We start from the raw sequence: 19,210 nt of genomic DNA on the forward strand, positions 1-19,210 counted from the left end.
CAGACATCAACCTCCCCCCGAACGAGTTACGAACTCGGTCCCTCTTTTTACAATCACGCCCAGCTTATCCTCGCCCGCACCTTCACTTCGGCGTCTACTTCTCAATGAACAATGCTGTACACACTACTCAGCCCCATCTTATCATCCCCATCCCGACCAACCCATCGCCCAGTCTCTCCCCGCCCCAACCCCAGCGGAAACTCTCCCTCACCCACACCCCGCAAAATGCTCACACTGACTTCCCCCGTTCCCCATCCATCACAACGGCAACCGCACCGGTTTGTTGATGTCCACAGGCCTCTCGAATTAGTTGGCATCCCCGCCTTCAGACCCGGCAGCCCTGACCGACGTTGTCGCCTTGTCGTTGCCCGGGGACGACACCTCAAACACACCTCGCCGCACCCGGGCCAGCAGTTGCACTTGTTTCTGTCGTACTCTGCCGTGTAGGGGACGCGGGCGTTGAGGAGCCAGACGGCGGGCATGTCGTTGCCGTCGGCGTAGACGCCGTTCGAGTTGGTGTGGGTGGTGTTGTGGGGCATGAAGAAGTCGAGGAGGAAGATCCTTGAGGGGCCTGCGAATCCTTCTGCACAGGTTTTTTTTTTTTTTTTTTCCCCTTTTTAGCACTGTAGATCTTTAGAGACTGGAAGGGAGTGCAAGGGGAGAAGAGATGGACGTACTATAAGCCACAGCCCCCCGCTGGATGTAGCCGCAAGTTTCGTCACACGGCTGGTCTGTGACGAGGGCCGCTTCCTGTGAGGAGAGGCGGTGCGTGCCCTTGAGGATTGTCGGGCCTGAGGCGCCGCCTGTGCCGTCTACTTTGAGATACGAGAGGCTGTTGCCAAATTTCCTGCTCGTCAACGTCGGTCAGTTAGTCTGTGACCGCGAAAAAGGGGGTAAAGGGGGAGATGTAAACAAGCATGCTCCGTATATATGCCGGAGCCTTGGCCATCGTAGTTGCCCAGGAACATGACTCCCTCGGCCTTTTGCTGGCCTGCATTGTAGTAGCCTATGCGCACAAACTCGTGCGTGAGGGCGCTGCCGCCGCCGGGGTTCAATACGGGAGAGGCGCTGGGTTGAGGGCCGCTGACGGGCACAACATTGTAGGATCTAATGCTATTTGTGAAGCCGGGAACTGGGCTGAGTATGGATCTGGATGTAGGATTGTAACTGACACTGGCGCTAGATGGAGGACGGCGGGGACACCGTGGTATTGCCACACTTCGGGTAAGGGGACCTGAGTCCGAAACAACACGGTGGTCATGGATGGCGTAGCAGTCGCAATTCCTGCGCTGCTCGGGCTGCCTGAAGATACCGAGCTCGTCGCAGAACTGATGCCCGAAAGCAGAGTGGTCATTGAGTGTGCTTGTATCGTAATGGTCCCGCTGCTCTGCCCGCCAGTAGCCTTGGCCGTCGACGGGGAGGTTGTAGTTGTCGTAACGACCATTGTAGTCCTTACAGTAACTGTGGTGTCATACTGATCGCTACTGGAGGTGACAATGAATGTGAACACTGAAGTCGTGGTTTCAGTAACTGCCGTGTTTTTTGGTGTCCCGCTTCACAAGCGCCGTCGGGGGACCGGGTAACCTGTAGATTGGGAGCCGGGAGTGTGGTTGGCGGGCAACGAGACGTTTTCGCCGTGTGGCAGTGGATTGCTGTAGTTCCAGTAGTCGATGACCGGAGGAGTCCACTGTGTCTGGTTTTCAGACCCCTCAACATGTGGTTGGTAGTGGCCAATGGCGGATCCCCGGCGTTGTTTCTCGATGGAGGTTGAGCGTTGCCTCACTAAGGTTGGGCCCGCGCTTGCTTTTGTTTTGCGATGTCTTGTCCTCTTCAGGGACACGAGGCATATACACGGCCATCTGCTTCAGGTTGAGCGGCTCGCGGAAGTGGAGGGATAACTAAGACCGGTCAAACACCCCTTTTCCAAGTACAACTGTATGTCCATATACTTACAGGCGCAATGAAAGGCGCAAAAGGGCCTGAAATCTGTCTTAGGGCAAACTGGCACTTCCCGATTTGCTGATCCATGTGAGTTACCTCTTGGTACTGGCTCGGCTCGCCCAGCATGCCCACAATCTCATACGTAACCTGCTGCACTTTCTGGCAGTAGAAGATGCCTGCCTCCAGGTAACTCGTCCCCTGACACAGCTCTTTGCTTGGCTTAACGGCGCTCTGTGCTGTGCCAGCCATGGCCAGCATGGCGGTCAATATGTCGTCTCTCATGTTGTGCTGTTGATGGTGTATCCTGGTTGTTCTGGTGGGAATCTTTGCAAAGAGCGGGAACAATAGAACGAGCACTCTGCATGGAACTGTGGACATGTTTTATAATCCGGTATTGAAAACGTGCCGGCTGTTGATAACTTGCTCCCTGATCAACTGACAACGCCAAGGCCACTTTGATTCAGACGAAGAACTGTATCATGTGGTGGTAGGACAGGTGAAGTAAGGAAAAGGGTTGTAAGAGCGACAGCGGTTACAAAGGAAGCCATCAGGCGACGAGGCTTTCCAGGAGCAATCCGCAGGAGTGCATGAGGTCGAAGCGCTGAGGTTGTTTACTACACTGCTCATCCTCACCCTCAACTCCACGGCCCTGCTCAAAACTACGCAAGGTCCCCATGACGTTAGCAGGCAGTGGGATATAACTGGTGAATACGAGGGTGATTTACCAATCTTCAAGAGATGTTCTAACTCCAGTAATCTCCTCCCCGGAAGGTCCGACTTATCAAAACCAACCTGTTCCCGTCTCCCGGCAACTCCAGCGTGGCCCCGTTGAGGGGCCGTTCTGACTCGTTCGAGAGGCCGTCCCACCACGCCACCGTGTTGTCACTGAGCTACCCCTATTCCGCACCACATCACAGACCAGATGAGAGCTGAACGCTGATAGTACATGCATGTACAATACCTAGCGTAGGTAAGAGCGACGGCGCGGGGAGGTGGCCGCGTTAGATGCATTTTTGTGGTGACTAATACAATTTTGCAAAGAAATGGAGTATTGGTGTCATTGTCCCGGAGGATGACCAACTAACCAAGTAACAGGAGGAGATCCAAGACGCAAGTTTTTTTTGCTGGCGCCGCTGGAAACGATACCCTGGGAGGGGACTGAAAGCGGCAAAAGCAAATGATCGCTTTGCCAAGGAAGTGGTCAAGCTTCGGTATTGCTAGGTCCACAGCGTTCAGCACAGTAAACACCGCCCGGTCAACTGCGCGCCGTGAACCAGGAATGGTATCCTTATGGCGCTGACTTCTTCCCCTTCCCAGCTGCCCCGCCAGCCCTCTTCCTCTTGCGCTTTCCCTTCGAGCTTGCCCCTTCATCCTCATCCTGGTCCTCGTCTTCCACCTCTTCACCCTTGCCGTGCTTATCCGGCCCATCATCACCACTATCATCGGCTGCCACTCCCTTCGCTTTCCGCTTCCTACCCTTCTTCGGGACTGGCGGGGCAGCCACAGGGATCTCCCACCCCTGCCCCGGATCCCCACCGCTGCCACCACCAGTCCTCGCCCTCAACCGACTAACCGCGTCCGCCATCCGCCTACTGCCCGCCGCCCCCCTCTGCCTCGGCGCAAACGCCTCCTTCACCCCGACGCCCACCGCACCCCCAAAGAACCGTGTGATATTGCTCTGCGTCCCCTCCACATCCCGCTTATTCATATCCCGAATCACCGGCACCAGTACTTCGTCGGTCCGTTCCTGGCTCCAGCCAATGGTGCTCATCAAGAACCTTCTAAGCCCATCCAGGTCCGGCACGCCCCACTGAAACGGCTCGGGATTACTATCGACCTCCGGGTGGAGGTACGCGTCAACAACAGCCGGGTTGGGCCACCCGAGCGGGAGGAACAGTTTCGTAGCTTGGGCCTTGCGGAACTTGCGGCGGAACGGCGAGTCGGCGTCTGCTTCCTTAGGCCGACCACGGTTTTGCACGTCGTGCCACCAGTCCCTGAACTGCGCGAGGCCATCGCGGCCGGGGAACTCCGAAAGGATTTCGAGGGCCGTGACCGGTCCGACGCCGATCAGCCCTTCGGTGTAGTCCGACCCCAGCAGCTGGGCGAGCGAGATGAGCTGCTCACGGGACAGGGACAGCTCCGCTTCGAGGTCCTGCGCGAGGTAGCACTCGACGTACTTGTTGCTGTTGAACATGTTCTTGTAGACGCGGGTGCCGCCGAAGAGGAACGTGTCCGAGTCATCGGTGACGATGCCGTCGACGAGGTTGAGGCGGACCAGCTCGGCGCATTGCGCTTCGGCTTCCATGGGCGCCGTGATGTATGGGATGCCGAAGAGGGCGAGGAGAGCCTGGCACTCGGCCACCATGACCTGCGTGACTTCGTCTGCGTCGCGCCGGTCCTTCTTTTGCTGGGTGCGGAGCGCCCGCAGCTCTTGCTCGTAGGCGTCCTGGTTTTCCCGCTGAGATTTGTTGTTGAGCTGGCTGGCAAACCGGGCGTGTTCTTGGGCCTCCTCGGCCATCTGTGCCAGAAGCTCCTCTTCTTCGGGGTCACTAAAGTCCTCGAATTCCTCGGGGCCGGGAGCATCTGGGTCAACAAGGGTATCGTCGTTGGATGAGGCCAGTCCTTCGGTCCGTATTTGTTGCGCCGGAGGGAGCGTGTGGTTGCCAAAGAGTTCCGCTTCAATGCGCGCTTCTTCAGACATGTCATTATCATGGGTAGGCGCCTCGGCAGCCCGCTCAAGTTCGGCAGGCATGGTCACATCTTCAAACTCCATTTCTTCATCCTCTGACTCGTCCGCAACCAGTTCAATCGACTCATCGCTAGATTCATGACGTTCTGGGCCCGCGAGCGTTGGGTTCAGTGTGTCCGCCGCGGCAGTAGAACTGACGGGTTCAAATGCCTGAATCGACGCCCCAGGGCTTTCCTTCGCCGCATCATCCTCCAACGAGGGGAGACTTGCTCCTGGCAAGCTAGCAAAGGTCTGCCTAGCTTGAGGAGGCGCATCCAGAATCTCAATGTCGCTGTCATCGTCGCTGGATGACTCGATCTCGATGACGTCGTCTTGGCTCTTGCCAAGTCGAAGTTCATCCTCTTCGGTCTCCTCATTCAACTGCCTCTCTAGCTCTTGCTGCTTCCTCACGGATTCTCGAATATCCGTGTCATCCGTCAGCCATGGGGGCAGCGGACGCGGCTTGTCGTTCTTCTTGTCCGCAACGGTTTCTTCAGAGGGCTCTTTTTCGAATCCCCCAGCCTCATCATCCGACACAGCTTCCAGGTCACCAGTCTCAATCTCCTGAGACTTCTTCGGCTTCTCTGTTGACTGACGCACAGGTTTCCCGCCAAATGCAGCGCACCAGTCGAGCTTTTCAAATGGGAGCGGCCCATCAAAACGATTCTTCACGTTTGGCTTGATGGGTGCTGGTGCTGGTGCCGATTTTGACATTGCTTGCGCCTTTGGCTGCTTCTTCCTCGCGGCAGCCAGAGCTGACTGGAGGTCGACGTCACTGTCGCTGCTCTCGCTGCCCCGGCGCTTAGGCACGGCAGCGCTCGCTCGGTTGTTCACGATATGCGCCACCATTCGCCCAGTGATGCTAACGATGGGCCTCGGTGGCTCGACCGCCTTCTGTTTCCATTCAGGGGCCGGCGTCTCCTCAGCTTCCTCATCTTCTTCCTTATCCTCCTGGTTGGGCTTCTCAGCGCTGTGCTGGTTCTGTAGTGATAGAGCGATGGCTCGACTGAGGCCCTCGTCTTCATCCTGTTGGACCCGGTCATCGTCGAAGAGGCTGCCTTCATTTCCGTTGTCGACGAAGAGAGCTTCGTCTGCATCATCGACTCGAAGCTTGGGCAGCCTATTCAGACCTTCAATGGGAACGTCCTCAAACTCCTCATCTTCCCACTCGTCCTCATCATCCTGTCCCTGGTATTGGAATTCCAGTTCGTCAACGTCGATTGGTTTGTGGATCTGGCCCCTGTCCTTGTCTTTGCTAACAACACCGAGCGCCCAGCCTCCCTCGGCGCCTTCGTTCTTGACAAGAATGTACTCACGACTCCTATCACCGGCGATGCGGTTGACCCCCATGGTCAAGTCGGTGCCCGCCATGCCTAGTTCGTACATCAGGCGCTGTGTGAGGTGGTTTCTCTCCTTGACTCGCTCGATCTGGAACCTTGAGAAGGCCATGCGGTCTGGGAACATGCCGTCGAGCTGGTCCTTGCTCAACCCCATTCTCAAGCGGCTCCGTATCCTCGCAGCATTCAGAATATTGTATCTGTCAGCAGCCGGAAGGCTTTTGAAGAATTCGCCGTCAAAGTCAATCTTGCTGAAGTCGTAAAGGTTGATGTCCTCGCCGTTGTGGAACTGCTTGGCGTATTCCTCCAATTCCTCTACGCTCATGATGCGCGGATCGTTCGGCTTACCCATGCCTTCAATGCCGTTCTGCAGGTCTGGCAGGTGATAGGCATCCTGCTTGTGGAACCGCCGGTTCTTTTGGCGCTCCTGCTTCGACATGCCCAGCTCGTCCGCGTACACGATCTGATCCATGCTGGGGAGCTGCTCCTGCTCCTCCTCAACCTCGGCCGATGCAGCCGCCGCGCGTCTTCTGCGCTTCTCCTCTTCCTCCTCGGCAATTCTTTGCATCTGCACAGCGAGGAGTTTCCCTGCGGTGCGAGCGGCATCCTCACGGCGGCCCTCCCGCCTCCGCCGGCGCCCCTGCAGCGTTGCTCGTTTCAGGGCCGGAGCGCCGCCATCAAAGACAAAGACGGGTTTTACCCCGTACCACAGCAGCTTGCAGATGCGGCGGAAGAACCCGACGATATGGCTGTTGCGCAGGGCGTTGCCCTCCTTGTCGCGGACGGCCTTGAGGAACTGGTAGATCCAGATGGAGGCATCGACGGCGAGACGCCGACGGTTGAGGGTGGCGAGGTTAGTCGGGCGGGCGCAGGGCTGCACGACTGTCCAGAGGCCTTGGACACCCATGGCAGCCTAGGGTATGGGTCGACGATCTGAGTTGTCTGCTGGAGTTGATTAGGGGGGCCCTTTCCCGGGTCACGAAGGCGGCGGCGGCCTTCATCGAAGAGGTCCCTATTCGAAGCCTCATTAAATTAAGATTAAATAGTCAGAGAGTCGCCAAGTGGATGGGATTTGACGACATCGCTTGCAGATGAAGAGATTGCATGGCAGGACGAGTAGAGGAAACTGTGAAGTGAAGCCATGAAGGTCGGTGCATCTTCACGCCGATGACAGCATGCCGCAACCCCTGCCCGCCTGCCTGGTTATCGTTATCGGTCGAGTGTGATTGGCCATTTATCCTCCGACTTGACCCACCATGCCCAACCCCCGGTACACTTGCTTGTCTCGCTGCATCTCGAGTCTCACAGATGGATTGATTTGTCTTGACAAGTTTCATGGCTCTCGTAATACCTTGCATGAAACGTCCAGCTTGCGCTTGGAGGATACAACTATCGGTAACCGCGAAACACTGAAACCCAGTTTCGAAATTCTCAATCCACTGTCACGGCCCATAATCAGAGCTTTTAGACGGGTCCTTGATAACTGCAGTGTCTCTCCGGCAACAACTCACAACCTCTGCAGCCATATTCAACACCATAGATATTTTCCCGTCGACACCCCTCACACCATGAGCACCTCCAACTCATTTCTAAACCCACAATCTGAGAAAGATGAACTCCTCACCTTCCTCCGCTCCCTCATCAACAAGAACCTCCGTATAACCATCACCGATAACCGCATGTTTTGGGGCACCTTCAAGTGCACCGACGCTGTAAGCTTCATCTCCCTCCAGGCTCCATGTCACCACCATCCTCCAACTGGACCACTTAAGCTGATGAAATCAAACTCATGTTGAATAATGACAGCAAAGCAACATAATCCTCCAACACACCTACGAATACCGCCAGCCCTCAGCCCAGCAAATATCCGAAGCTGCCGCGGCAGCTACCGCATTACCGTCACCACCGAGGGCAAACCCACCACTTTCAGGAGAAGGAGATGGTGCTGGTGATGTCGGTCCTGGAGAAGAATCAGGTCATGGGAAAGATAGAAACAAGAGCAAAGTAAAATTGGACATGACGTCACGGTATCTTGGGCTGGTCGTGGTTCCGGGGCACGTTATCACGCGGATCGAGGTCGAGGAGTTTGTGAGCCAGATGCGCGGGAGGGAGTTAAAAGTCTTGGGGGTTCGGGAACACGGGGTAGCAGTGAGCTGAGGAAACGGGAGGTTAGGTTGTGCTGTGAGTAGCCGGGCGAAGCAGGATAGTGTTGGGGGAGGTATAACCTCGATAGACGAGTCAGTTGGGACTATCGTCTCTGCATGGGCAGCCTTGCTGGGTGAAAGGCCACCACCAGGGAGAGGCATATGATAGGACAGGGCATGTACAAACACAGTCCAGCCAGAGGACGACGAACCAAGATTGTGTCGACGAGCCCATAAGAACCGACGCTAATTGTCTACAAAACATGGGCCGCAGAGATCATCATGTGCTCGAGCACCTTTCCCATTCCTCACCAAATCGAAACCTTGCCCTTTGTATGGCATTCCGCCCGTTCTCTCGTATATCATCAATACATCCCTTTTCCCGGTTCATCATTACCTATTACGCGTAATCGATGTCGCGGCAAGCAGCGCGATTCCTGCAGAATGAAAAAGCGCCTGTCCTCAGCATCCCAAACTCCCACCACGCCACTGCCCACGCCCTTCGTTATTATGCCTGCCCTCATCAAACAATCCAATCGAGTAAATAAAATGGCCGCAGAACGCGCATTCGGCGAAGCCCATCACTATCAAAGGCTAGGCATCAACCGGCTCATGATTGCGCCCGCGATGCTCGCCATTCAGACTGGCCTCGGTATCGACAACCGAGTGGCTCGGCGCATCCAACTCTTCTTCCTCAGCTGTCTCCTCCTCATCACCATACTCGTTGTGCTGGCCGGCTGGCACCCACACGTCGCGGTCGCTGAGCGGGGCATCCTGCGCCGACAGGTCATGGCCGTGGGCCTGTTGTAACTGCCCGTCGGTACGCGCCCTGATGTTGTTGCGGCGTCGCTGCGACAGGGTTCGAGCCCGCGTCGACAGCTTGGCCGATACGGCGGCGTTCTGCGTCACCCAGTTGGTCAGCGCGTCCTCGCAGTCCTGGATGATGGCCTTGCTGGCCTCGTAGCCGTCGTATGCGGGGCGCGTCTCGCCAGGTGTCACGGGGGTGTCGTCGATGAGTTCGAGGAGATGCTTGCCGTAGCCCGCGATGATGGCCACCTTCTCGCAGTGCTCGCGCAGGGCATCGAACTGGTATGAGTATGCCGCCTTGATCTTCTCGCGCGTGATGTTGGACAGTTGCGCCTCGGCGACGAGGGATTCGGCTTCCGCGCGGACGAGCTCCTGTTCAAGAACGACAATTTTCGGCGAGTTGGGCTCCTTGTATTTGAGCTGGGCAATCTGATCCGTAATCTTTTGTTTCCCTGGCAAAAGTCAGCATCCCGATGTCCTCTCTGACTGGGAGTGAAGCACTCACTGTCTCTGCTGGGCTGCACCGAAGCCTCGATATTTCTAATGCTCTTCATGGTGATGCGGTATTGGTCGTATCGGTCGACGTATTGGTCTTCGAGCTCGCCTATCTCGTACAGCAGCACGCCAAGCTTGTCTGTGACGTCCGAAACATCTTCGTCGCAAGCCTCGCCCCAGAGCGACAATTGTTGCTGCCGGGCGTCTCAGTCAGCTGCCACGAACAGCCATGTACAGCGCGGGATCACGTACGGCGACCTCCATCCGTTCCTTAGCCACCAGCTCCAAACTCCGCATGACGTTCTTCTCCATCTTGACCAGCTGCGACAGCTTCTTGGCCAGATCAGGCCCGAAGGCGCCGGCCGCATTGCGCCGGAGCGCATGTCCTAGACCACCTGTTAATGTCCAAACATGAGTCTCCCGCCCAAACGACGCCACTGCGACGTGTCGCATAGGAGGGGCGCAGCTCACTCAGTCCTCCCCGGCCAAAGAGGCGGCCTGATTTTGTGCTCGACGGCGGTGGTGGCGGGTTCTGGTTGCATGCTGTCAGCGAGACGGTCCTCATCAACCCAATAGCAACGCCAGCCGGCAAGTACCTGAATTTGAGATGCCGTTGGCGCCCTCGTGGCGCGCATGGAATATGTGCGATGCATGGTATTGGTTGCCCGACGTACTGCGTTGGAAGAGTACGGAGGGTGGGTGTCAAAGGTGTCTCACGAGGCGTGTTGAGAAATGCGCCCGCTCAATTGCGCGTCTGGGAAACTCGAGAAGGGAGCAGAGAACTAGGAGGCGGTGCAGACGCTGAATATCCGATTTCGTTGGATGTTGCGAGACAAAGAGAAGTGCTCGGTTGCAGACGAGAAACAGGCCGAATGAATCGGATCCAGCGGTTGTTCGTGCGTCGATTGCTTGGCGGTTGAACCGTCCAGCGACATGACGTCGCCATGCAACCAGCCTTGGCACTTGGGTCATGGCCCCGTCACCTCAAGCCTGCCAAAGCCTGCCCAACATTGGAACCCTGAAATTGGTCCGTGCGTGGATGCACCAACTCTCAGTCCGGTGGGGCCCAGAATCGCGTGGCTCGCGTCTTTCGCGATCGTGTTCCCCAGCGGTCGAGGAAGCACGCATCACCAGCACAATACCGGCAGCCAGCAAACACTCAACAAAATACCTTGCAAAGTACCGGATTGAGATCTGTGAGAAACCGGTGTCGCTACAGCATAACCGATTCCGAGGTCAGGTGCCAGCATATCCGTTCCGGGTTGCCCTGTCCCCGCTGCAAACCAAACTGCAAAAGACATAAAACAAGTCACCAGCCTGGAAATCGAACAGATGGGGTTGCATGGTTGATGCAGACAACCACGAAGAGCGGGGGACAACCGACATGCGAGACCGGCCATGGCCTCCGGCTTTTCCGACCTTGTCGATTTGACAGTGGAGACGTCATCCGACGAAGGTCTAACCGCAGACGACGTCGTTGTTGTCACCGCTGCCCGGCTGGTCCAAGTCAACCGCGAAAATGACAGCGCTGCCGTCGCTTTTCCGGCTTCCATACCGGCCATGAAGCTCCTGTCACGAAATTCCGACGTTACGACACGACCGAGTAGGGCACCGAGCCACGCATCTACGTTGCGCAAACATTCCCCTGAGAGGTTGCCTGGAAGAACCTCGGCGCATGCCCGCGATGGTATCCCTTCCCATGCCCCGCGCTTTTCCGCCCGAGAGGAAATCAGGGACTCGCAATCTCCTCCGCCCAGCATTAAGTCCCCCGCCCGCCCGCGACAACCTACCCCGCAGCCATCAGCTCGCCCGTCCAGAGGCCACCAGACGCCCAGGAGAATGGACTGGACCGTCGACAAGATAGCCAGCGCCCTGGCCGACCTCTCCGAGGAGGTCGGCGAAGGCCATGCCCGGCTCGTCAACTTCGTGCTCGAAGAGGCCGACAAGATGGCGCGGCAGCCCAGGCATCTCAGCACGGTTGACACGTTTGCCAGCATGTCGTCGATTGCCATTGACACCAGCAATACGTTACCGCCGGACGTGGAGACCATGGCTGTTAAGTTTAAGGCGAGTCGCACCCGTGATGAGGATTGGTGTTTATCGCGGCTAAAGCTGACCCTTCGCAGCAACACAGCGGAGAGTATGGCAAGTCAAAAGGCAACGGGCGCCGGGCTGAATACCCCGTGACCTGCATCAAGCCAGACAGGGAGCCCGTACCGAAGTACAGATTCCACCACGTGGAGATCCGCAAGAACATCCTCGCTCCTAACTCGATGCTGAATTTTGTACCTCATCTCCGCGACGTCGACCCCAATTCGGAGGAGGAGCAAAAGTACGCTGCGTGGCTTAGGGATCTCGAGAACCTCGACAGCAAGTCCGGCTTCCAGATCCAGAACCGGACCCAGAAGATGGCCAAGAGGGCACAGAACGAATACGCAGCCACCCTCGCCCCATACCTGGAGCCGTGGCTTCGCAAACTGGCCATTGATGGCTGCACAAAATCCACCTTGATCCGCTACATGGCGAACCAGCCGCAGAACGAAGACGCCATCACTCCACAGCAAAAGTCCAACTTGCTCGACACGCACACCGAGAACATTGGCACGCCTCACGCCGCAAGGGGAGCGCAGCTATTTACAGAAGCCTTCGACCGCGTCTTCAACAACAACCGGAACCTGCGCCGCGTAGCCTTGCGCAATATCCTGATGCTCGACAGGTCCGTCGAGCCCATCCTGGACAACAAGCGAGCCAAGGACGGCCCCGGCTCCCAAAGACCTCGCGATGAAGCGCTCATGCAAAAGATTGTGGAGGCTCTGGGAAGCTACTCAACCCTAGGATGTCTGATCTGCTTCAGCCATGACTGCGAGCACGGCGAGATCGAGCGGGATAACCAGAAACGGTGCTTCTCGCTTGAAGAAATAGGAGGCCTCGCGCCAACCCTCAGGAGAAAGTGGGCAGCGCAGGTCGAGGCCCAGAAAGACGGCCTGCTGAACGGCACAGCCCGTAGGCCATCGCACCAGCCTTGCAGGAACCAGTGCTACCGGAGCTACAACACCGGCGATCCTCATCGAGATGTTGAGCCTTGGACTGAGAACGAGATAAGCGTGCTTGAGTGGGTATTCGCGACTATCGGCTACAGCCCGTCACTGAAAGCTCAGTGCTTTGTCGGTGCCGTGCTGGGCCGCTATTGCTGGGATGTCCACCGCAAGCTACAGGAGTTGGATTTGTCGCTGCCACCTGTTGAGCCATGCTCCGAGCCGCCCAAGCCCAAGGCGATACCCTGGTATGACCGCAAGAAGAAGCAGCTGTTGGGTGACTGGCAAGACGCGACCATCACGCACGAGCACGCAGTGCGCGAACTCTTTGCGCCATGCCATCATGACGGCCCTTGTACCGCGGCCAACGGGTGCCCTTGCGCTTCAGGAGGTTCTCACCCAGTGCTCTGCGAGCGCTTCTGTCTGTGCACGGCTGAGGAGTGTGCTCTCAAGTTCACCGGATGCGCCTGCCACTCCTCTGGGAAGACATGTCTCCAGCGGCAGAAGGAAGGGAAGCCATGCATCTGTGTGCAACTCAACCGGGAGTGCGACCCTGTGCTCTGCAGAGGGTGCGGTGCCAAGGAGAGGGCCGACCCGGACAACGCATACGACGAGCAACTGCATTCGACCGGGTGTCAGAACGTCGCCTTGCAGCGCGGAGCCCCCAAGGCGGTCCTGCTCGGCAAGTCGCAGCTTGAGGCATGTGGCTATGGCCTGTTCGCCGCCGAAGACATCGCCCAAGACGAATTCGTCATCGAATACACCGGCGAGCTTATCAGCCACGACGAGGGCGTACGACGCGAGAACCGTCGGGGCGACGTCTTTGACGAGCAGAATAAGGTCTCGTACTTGTTCACCTTGCTGGAACAGGAGGGCATCTGGGTTGATGCTGCCATGTACGGCAATCTCAGCCGGTACATCAATCACGCGTCCGACAGTTGCAACATCATGCCCCGAATTATGTACGTCAACCATGAGTTTCGCATCAAGTTCATCGCGCTCCGCGACATCAAAGCCGGAGAGGAGCTTTTCTTCAATTACGGCGACAATTTCCCCAACCTCACCAAAAAGCTCGTCGAGCGCAATAACGAGAAGGCGGGAGATAACAACAGTTCTGCTGGACAAAGGCGCAAGAGCAGCGGGCAGCGTCCCACTGCCCGCAAGACCACGTCCAAGGCGGAGGGCGAGGTCATCGATCACGGCCTCAGTGGACGCGACGATGACGACGACAACTGGCTCGGCGATATACCCGCGATAGATGACGACGACGTAGGCGACGAATGGGGCCACCCCACACAACGCCGCAAGAAGCGCGGCGGCAGACGACCAGGAGCAGGCCGCAAAAGGAAGTCGCACCAGCCGCCCGTCCCGGCGGATACCCGGGACGAGGTGAGCCCTGGGTCGCAACTACGCAACGAGAGCAGCGGCGTCCAAGGCGAGAGGACCAATTCTGACACGCCTAGCCGGCCCAATCGCCCTCATCGGTCCTCGATCAAGCCCTCTTATACAGCTTTGCTAAACCCGAAACAACAAGGCGTCGCTGGCTCCGGATCAGGTTCCAGTGCCCCGGCAGAGCCCATCAAAAAACCCTCTAAGCGAGGCGGTGCCCGACCCGGCGCAGGCCGGAAACCGAAGCATCGACCACACGCACAGGGGGCAATGCCGGGGCACCCAACCTCCTTGGCCCACCGCCCCAGCCAAGGCAGTATCAGCAGCCTCAACAATGACACGGATAAATCTACCCCAAAGAAGGGTGGTCAGACCGTCGTCACGGGGTCAACCCCAAAAGGGTCAACACCGAAGAGACCAGAGAGAGCCGCCACCACGACCATGTCCACGCCAAGACGCGAATCACACCGCAACAAGACTCCCGTGCGCTCGAGCGGCGGCGGCGGCGGCGGCACAGGAAGAAAGCGCCGACACACCGAGGTCGGGGCGGGAGATTCCCGGATCGACAGCCAGCGCAATAACACCTCGGGCCTGTACCGTCAAGACACCTTCCAGCCGATCGACGACTCGGCCTCAGCAGCCGGGAGTCGGGGAAGCAGAGGCAGCAGAGGCGGCAGCAGCCGGGGACATAGGGGAGGCTCGTTGGATGACGACGACGATGACGTGGTCGACCGGTCGGCTAGGAAGAGACAGAAGCCGTGGCGGTATCGGGACGAGGAGGAGTAGGCCTTCTGACTCGTCCGTCACTTGCGCACGGTGTGGCTGGGCTGTCGACGTTCGTCGGGCGGGTGGCGAGAGATTTATTCGAGGCTACCTCCAGCCTGTTAATGGCATCACAATTGTATTTGATAGAAGCTTTGGAGGATGGAAGGGCTTGGAATCTATTCGGCGTTACTCAATACCGATTTCAGAGGGCGCACGGTGCAAGGGTTACGGAAGTTCCTGAGCAATATGAGTATTATCCGATTCATTTGCTGCCTCTAGTCTTCTCCAGCCTTCTCCCTATTTGCCATCTAGTTAACTTCTTGATACATCCCAAAGCTCCATCCCAACTCCGCCAACCATCAGCTTGCCAGGGGCAATGAGCTCCAAATCCCCCGCGTCAGCCACCGAGCTGTATCGATTATCCACCAAAGCAACCCGGATCCCGCCCCCGACACTTCGCTCAACCCGCCAGAGCTTGACCCGCTGATCGTTGCTCACCGTGGCAACTTCTGTGACGCCAGACTCTTCCCCCCTCACCACGCTCAGCCCGGTGATGGCAGCCGCGTGCGCTTCCCGGACTCGGTACCGGCCCAAGACGACATACTCCTCCTTTGACTCGTCCCAGATGAGGTCCAGGAACCCCAGCGCGTTGTCATCGCCGCCTGTCGCGACAAACCACCTCCCGCCCGATCCCTTAGCTCCGGAGGACGGGGAGGGGGAGGGGAAGGACAGGTAAAGACTCTTGATGCTGCTCTGATGCAGCCGCACCACCAGCGCCAGCCGGAACTCACCTGGTTCTTGCCTTCCGTCGTCACGGCTCCGCCACACTGCCACGTGCCCGTCGGTAAACGCCGTCAGCACGTCCACCGTCCCTGACGCGGCATCGGTCGTGAGATGGCGGGCTTGTGTCGGGCAGGCGCCTGTGTATCGGCCCGTGGCTAGGAGCTTGAATACCCTTCCCCGCGAAGCAGAGCCGGAATCATGCGCCTGGTTCGCGCTGCTCTTCGTGGTGTCTGGGGAGTAGATATAGCTGCGCACGTTTGAATCCGAGAGGACCATGGTTATCACCATTCCCTCTTCATTTCCATCATCATTCCTATCATAGTTCTTCTCACTGTCCGAAGCGACATCTTGATCTCGATCTTGCTCTCGACGTGGACTCGGACTTTGACAACGAGACCAAGCAGCAACATCAAAGTCTACAATCCTCAGATCCCTGTCAGGTGACTGGTCGTCCCAGACCGCTTCCCGCACCACGGCCAGGGCGTCATAGACGGGCGAGTCGATGCGTGAGATGCGCCAGAGGAAGAGCTCTTCGCTGCCGGCGCTGCTGAGGAGGTAGGCAGGTCTCGTGCTGCTGCTGTTGGAGTTCAGGTTGCCGGGGTTGGGCGGGCGCGGAGCGGGCGAGAAGAAGCGCAGGGTTTGGATACCTGCCGAGTGGCCTTGAACTATGGCAAGGCAGTCCATTTTGGTGGTCAGGCTAGTGTTCTGGTTGGCTGCGGAGGCGGTATCCTCAGGGCGGTAAGGGTGCCGCCAGATTCGGATGGTCGTGTCCTCTGCAGCGGTGGCTACCAGGATCTCTCCCTCGTCTGCTGTTGAAGGGGTAGAGAAACCGATATCCGCCTCGGGCGATGTAATAGGGAGACGATAAGGTGGCGTGGAAGTGCAAAAGTAGGACGACGCTACGCTCTTGATCTCCCTCCCGTGACCGCCGGATCGCAACACTTTCTCGCCTTCCGCGGATTGTGAAACAACCCGCAAGTCGCCTGCTTTGGAGAAGACGAAGCGCATTCGGCCGGGGTTACTGAGAGAGCAGAGGGTGGCAAAGGGACGGTGGGCGCCGCCGCAGGGGATGGAAGACAGGATTGAGCGGGTCGAGTCGTTGTAGGTGAGGAAGTTGGGGCCGTGGAAGCCTTGGAGAATCAGTTCGCTCTTCTTGTGCGGTGTGGTACTTGTTGGGGCTGGGGAGGGAGTCGTGAAAAAGGCTCCTTCGAGTGTATTGAGCGGCGGCGAGATTTCGTGCTGCAGGGTGAAGCTCACGGACGCGGTGAGAGAGAGCGTATAGATGCGGTATTTGCCGTCGCGGCAGGTGGCGAGGAACGAGAACTGGCTGGCGGCAACTGGGATGGGTACGATGCAGGTAATGGCGTCTCTCGTCTTACAGTCCTTGCGGGAAACGGCAGGAACCAAGTCGCCTGTTTTGGCATCAACTGTGCAGGCCGTTAGGGAACCAGTTCGGGAGCCAAGGATGAGTGTGCCGTCGTAGAGAGCCGCTGCCGTGAGGATGCAGTGTTCCGGGAGTCTAATCTTGCGGGAATCGATAGTACATGTGTTGGTGGAGGGGTCGAATTGGAGGAGCAGGGCGTGGTCTAGGCCGAGGACGTTGATGATGACAGACCATGGTTGCTCAGTAAGAGCATGGCTCGGAGCGTTATCGAGCAGGATAATGTCGGATACCTTCGCGGGAAGGGTGGCTATTGCGCGGACCTCATCTTTCCGGACAAGGTAGACCTTTCCACTTGCGCTCCCCAACAAGACCGTGTCCCTCGCCGGGCTCTTGACCACGTTGTACGGCTTGAGATCGGCAATAATGGCTTCAGGGAGGGCGGCTTCCTGCCAGGAGAGAGTATCTCCCATGGTTGCCAGGAAGAGTCTGCCAGATGCTGTGGTTGCCATGACCGTGTCCGACAGGAAAGCGTAGCGCTGAAAGGCATGTTTTGTGTCCTTGGTTTCGGGCGCACGGGCGGGTTGCGGTACACTTCGCAAGACCTCATTCAAGGACAGGGTGAGGTCCAAGTCTTGGTAGTAGTCGGCACCCGAGCTGCCGCTGTGTCTGCCCGAGATGACAATCTTGCCATCTGCTCCTCCAGTCGCTACCAATGGTTCACTGTCCCCCCTGTCCAGCACAGCAACAGACCAGATGTTCTTACCGCTGTGGCAGGTACTCGCACCGCGATGCCTCAGACTCCCGGCCCTCCTTTCAGACAATGACCTCCCTCCACACCACCACTCCAAGTCCACATCCAGCTCCCATCTCTGCCTTGAACAGTCCTCCCCAAAGGAGAGCACCTCCACCTTCCCCAAAGCCCTCATCCACCTCCCGAACTTGACATGCCAAATTCTCGACACATGTCCCATAGCAACAGCTACGCACCGCGCCCCATCCTCCCGATTCGCCCTCCTGGTCTCCGAGTTCTCACTCCCACTGCCCCCAAACCCCGTCTCCCTGGCCTCGTCCAGATCCACCTTAACCATGCTCTCGCTCCCATCCGCCGCCAGTTTCCCCTCCCACTCGGTAATATCCCACACCCTCACAGTCCGATCATCACTACAGCTAACCAACAACCTGCCCCCTACCCCACGCCGCCCACCGATCCCCTCCACCTCAGGCGAGATACTCACCCCAAAGATGGAACCCTCGTGTCCCGTAAAGACGTACAGCAATTCCCATTGGCATCCTTCCCTGGCAGCCGCGCTGCCGGTGCCGAAACCGGGTTTGGTGAAGCCATCGACGTGGTACTTCCACACAATGATCTCGCCGAACACGGTGCCCCCGGCCACGAGCACTGTGTCGGGTGTCAGGAGAGCGAGGTTGGCGGAGTAAAGAATCGGGCGGGACGGGGAGGTCAGGGGGCCGAAGAGTAGGTGATGATGCTCTTTTGGGGCAGCCTTGGGAGGGAAGGAGAAGGGGAGGATCTCGTTGCGGGCTGTTACCAGGGCGCCGGTTGGATTGGAGAGTAGAGATGGGTTTGAGTCTGAGTCCGAGGGGAAGAGAATGCCGTCGTAGATCCAGTCGGGCGTTCTAGATTCTGTGGGTTGAGGGGTAGGTTGGCCGGCGATGAGGGAGGTGAGGGAGGAATGTGGGAGGAGGGCGACGGAGTGGCCGCCCCAGATGAGGATTCCGCTTGACCTTGAGGGGTGGGCCTTGGGCTGGGAAATGTGGATGCCGTGAATGGGCTGTGATGAAAAGATATTGAGTTGGCCGAGGAGCTGAGATGTCTCGACGTCGTAGACCTTGAGCCAGGTGTCTTCGCCAGCGAGGAGAAGCACTCGCTCGGGCCTGAGCTCGTAGAAGGCGAGGGCGGTTATGGGACTGATTGCGTACCTATGCTGCAGCCGCATAACGGCCAGGCTCTGAGAAGAGTTAGTGGGCATTTCTCTCACAATTAATTTAGGGGCAATGGTCGGGTTGAGTGAGTCAAAGTCTCGAGGCGATGTCTTGCTGGACGGGAAAATACCGTACCTCTGAAGCCATGTTCGTCAAACTGATCTCGTGCCCACAAGTCCTCAGCTTGTTTATCCGAGTGGTATACTGTAAGAAGTCAGGATCTCATCCTGACCACTCTTTCCTCATTCATGCCCTTGAGCTGTGAAATCTCTTGGCTCATGAATCCGCATTTTGCAACTTGGACTTGGTATATAAACCCTAACCCTGGAGATTCCATCTCTTTTGGAGACTTTTAAAAGGGAGAGATGCGGGACTTTTCGATGCTGATTTATTATTACCTAGGTAAGTAATGCTTTACATCTCGAAATCGTGGCTAGTTCTCCTGGCCCTGCCTACTGGTC

At 57.6% G+C, this 19,210-nt stretch overlaps 5 protein-coding genes across 5 annotated transcripts; 2 read left to right on the plus strand and 3 right to left on the minus strand.

Moving 5' to 3' along the window:
• Positions 1-221: 221 nt before the first annotated feature.
• On the minus strand, positions 222-6,913 carry N657DRAFT_660419 (PIN domain-like protein; the record flags this gene model as incomplete). The annotated part of the gene is made up of 13 exons (XM_062795045.1): positions 222-419; positions 678-847; positions 922-1,179; positions 1,248-1,530; positions 1,560-1,584; positions 1,628-1,782; positions 1,841-1,898; positions 1,954-2,229; positions 2,318-2,368; positions 2,557-2,590; positions 3,243-4,039; positions 4,115-4,725; positions 4,897-6,913. 13 exons carry the CDS (start codon positions 6,911-6,913, stop codon positions 307-309), a joined length of 4,848 nt encoding a protein of 1,615 aa, XP_062652649.1. The 3' UTR covers positions 222-306.
• A 451-nt stretch (positions 6,914-7,364) lies between these two features.
• Positions 7,365-8,476, plus strand: N657DRAFT_668025 (uncharacterized protein). The gene is made up of 2 exons (XM_062795428.1): positions 7,365-7,718; positions 7,813-8,476. The coding sequence occupies exons 1-2, from the start codon at positions 7,575-7,577 to the stop codon at positions 8,161-8,163; spliced, it is 495 nt and encodes a 164-aa protein (XP_062652650.1). The 5' UTR covers positions 7,365-7,574; the 3' UTR covers positions 8,164-8,476.
• N657DRAFT_586323 (uncharacterized protein) lies at positions 8,358-10,349 on the minus strand. The gene is made up of 5 exons (XM_062789800.1): positions 10,049-10,349; positions 9,924-9,984; positions 9,705-9,838; positions 9,463-9,646; positions 8,358-9,409 (listed from the first exon to the last, which is right to left on the minus strand). Exons 1-5 carry the CDS (start codon positions 10,103-10,105, stop codon positions 8,745-8,747), a joined length of 1,101 nt encoding a protein of 366 aa, XP_062652651.1. The 5' UTR covers positions 10,106-10,349; the 3' UTR covers positions 8,358-8,744.
• Positions 10,350-10,578: 229 nt separating this feature from the next.
• N657DRAFT_686336 (uncharacterized protein) lies at positions 10,579-15,157 on the plus strand. Its single transcript, XM_062796824.1, has 2 exons — positions 10,579-11,519; positions 11,579-15,157. The coding sequence occupies exons 1-2, from the start codon at positions 10,851-10,853 to the stop codon at positions 14,660-14,662; spliced, it is 3,753 nt and encodes a 1,250-aa protein (XP_062652652.1). The 5' UTR covers positions 10,579-10,850; the 3' UTR covers positions 14,663-15,157.
• Positions 14,899-18,966, minus strand: N657DRAFT_686337 (uncharacterized protein). The gene is made up of 2 exons (XM_062796825.1): positions 18,885-18,966; positions 14,899-18,775 (listed from the first exon to the last, which is right to left on the minus strand). The coding sequence occupies exons 1-2, from the start codon at positions 18,894-18,896 to the stop codon at positions 14,954-14,956; spliced, it is 3,834 nt and encodes a 1,277-aa protein (XP_062652653.1). The 5' UTR covers positions 18,897-18,966; the 3' UTR covers positions 14,899-14,953.
• Positions 18,967-19,210: the final 244 nt, after the last annotated feature.

The sequence above is a fragment of the Parathielavia appendiculata genome (assembly GCF_033297405.1).
Source record: "Parathielavia appendiculata strain CBS 731.68 unplaced genomic scaffold N657scaffold_1, whole genome shotgun sequence".
In the NCBI taxonomy this organism is placed as follows: domain Eukaryota; kingdom Fungi; phylum Ascomycota; class Sordariomycetes; order Sordariales; family Chaetomiaceae; genus Parathielavia; species Parathielavia appendiculata.

Coding starts and splice junctions, on each gene's coding strand:
- N657DRAFT_668025 (XM_062795428.1), top strand. CDS start 7,575: ATGAGCACCTCCAACTCATTTCTAAACCCACAATCTGAGAAAGATGAA. Junction 7,719..7,812: donor CCTTCAAGTGCACCGACGCT/GTAAGCTTCATC, acceptor GAATAATGACAG/CAAAGCAACATAATCCTCCA.
- N657DRAFT_586323 (XM_062789800.1), bottom strand. CDS start 10,105: ATGCATCGCACATATTCCATGCGCGCCACGAGGGCGCCAACGGCATCT. Junction 9,985..10,048: donor CAACGGCATCTCAAATTCAG/GTACTTGCCGGC, acceptor GCATGCAACCAG/AACCCGCCACCACCGCCGTC. Junction 9,647..9,704: donor AGGAACGGATGGAGGTCGCC/GTACGTGATCCC, acceptor GACGCCCGGCAG/CAACAATTGTCGCTCTGGGG.
- N657DRAFT_686336 (XM_062796824.1), top strand. CDS start 10,851: ATGGCCTCCGGCTTTTCCGACCTTGTCGATTTGACAGTGGAGACGTCA. Junction 11,520..11,578: donor CCATGGCTGTTAAGTTTAAG/GCGAGTCGCACC, acceptor GACCCTTCGCAG/CAACACAGCGGAGAGTATGG.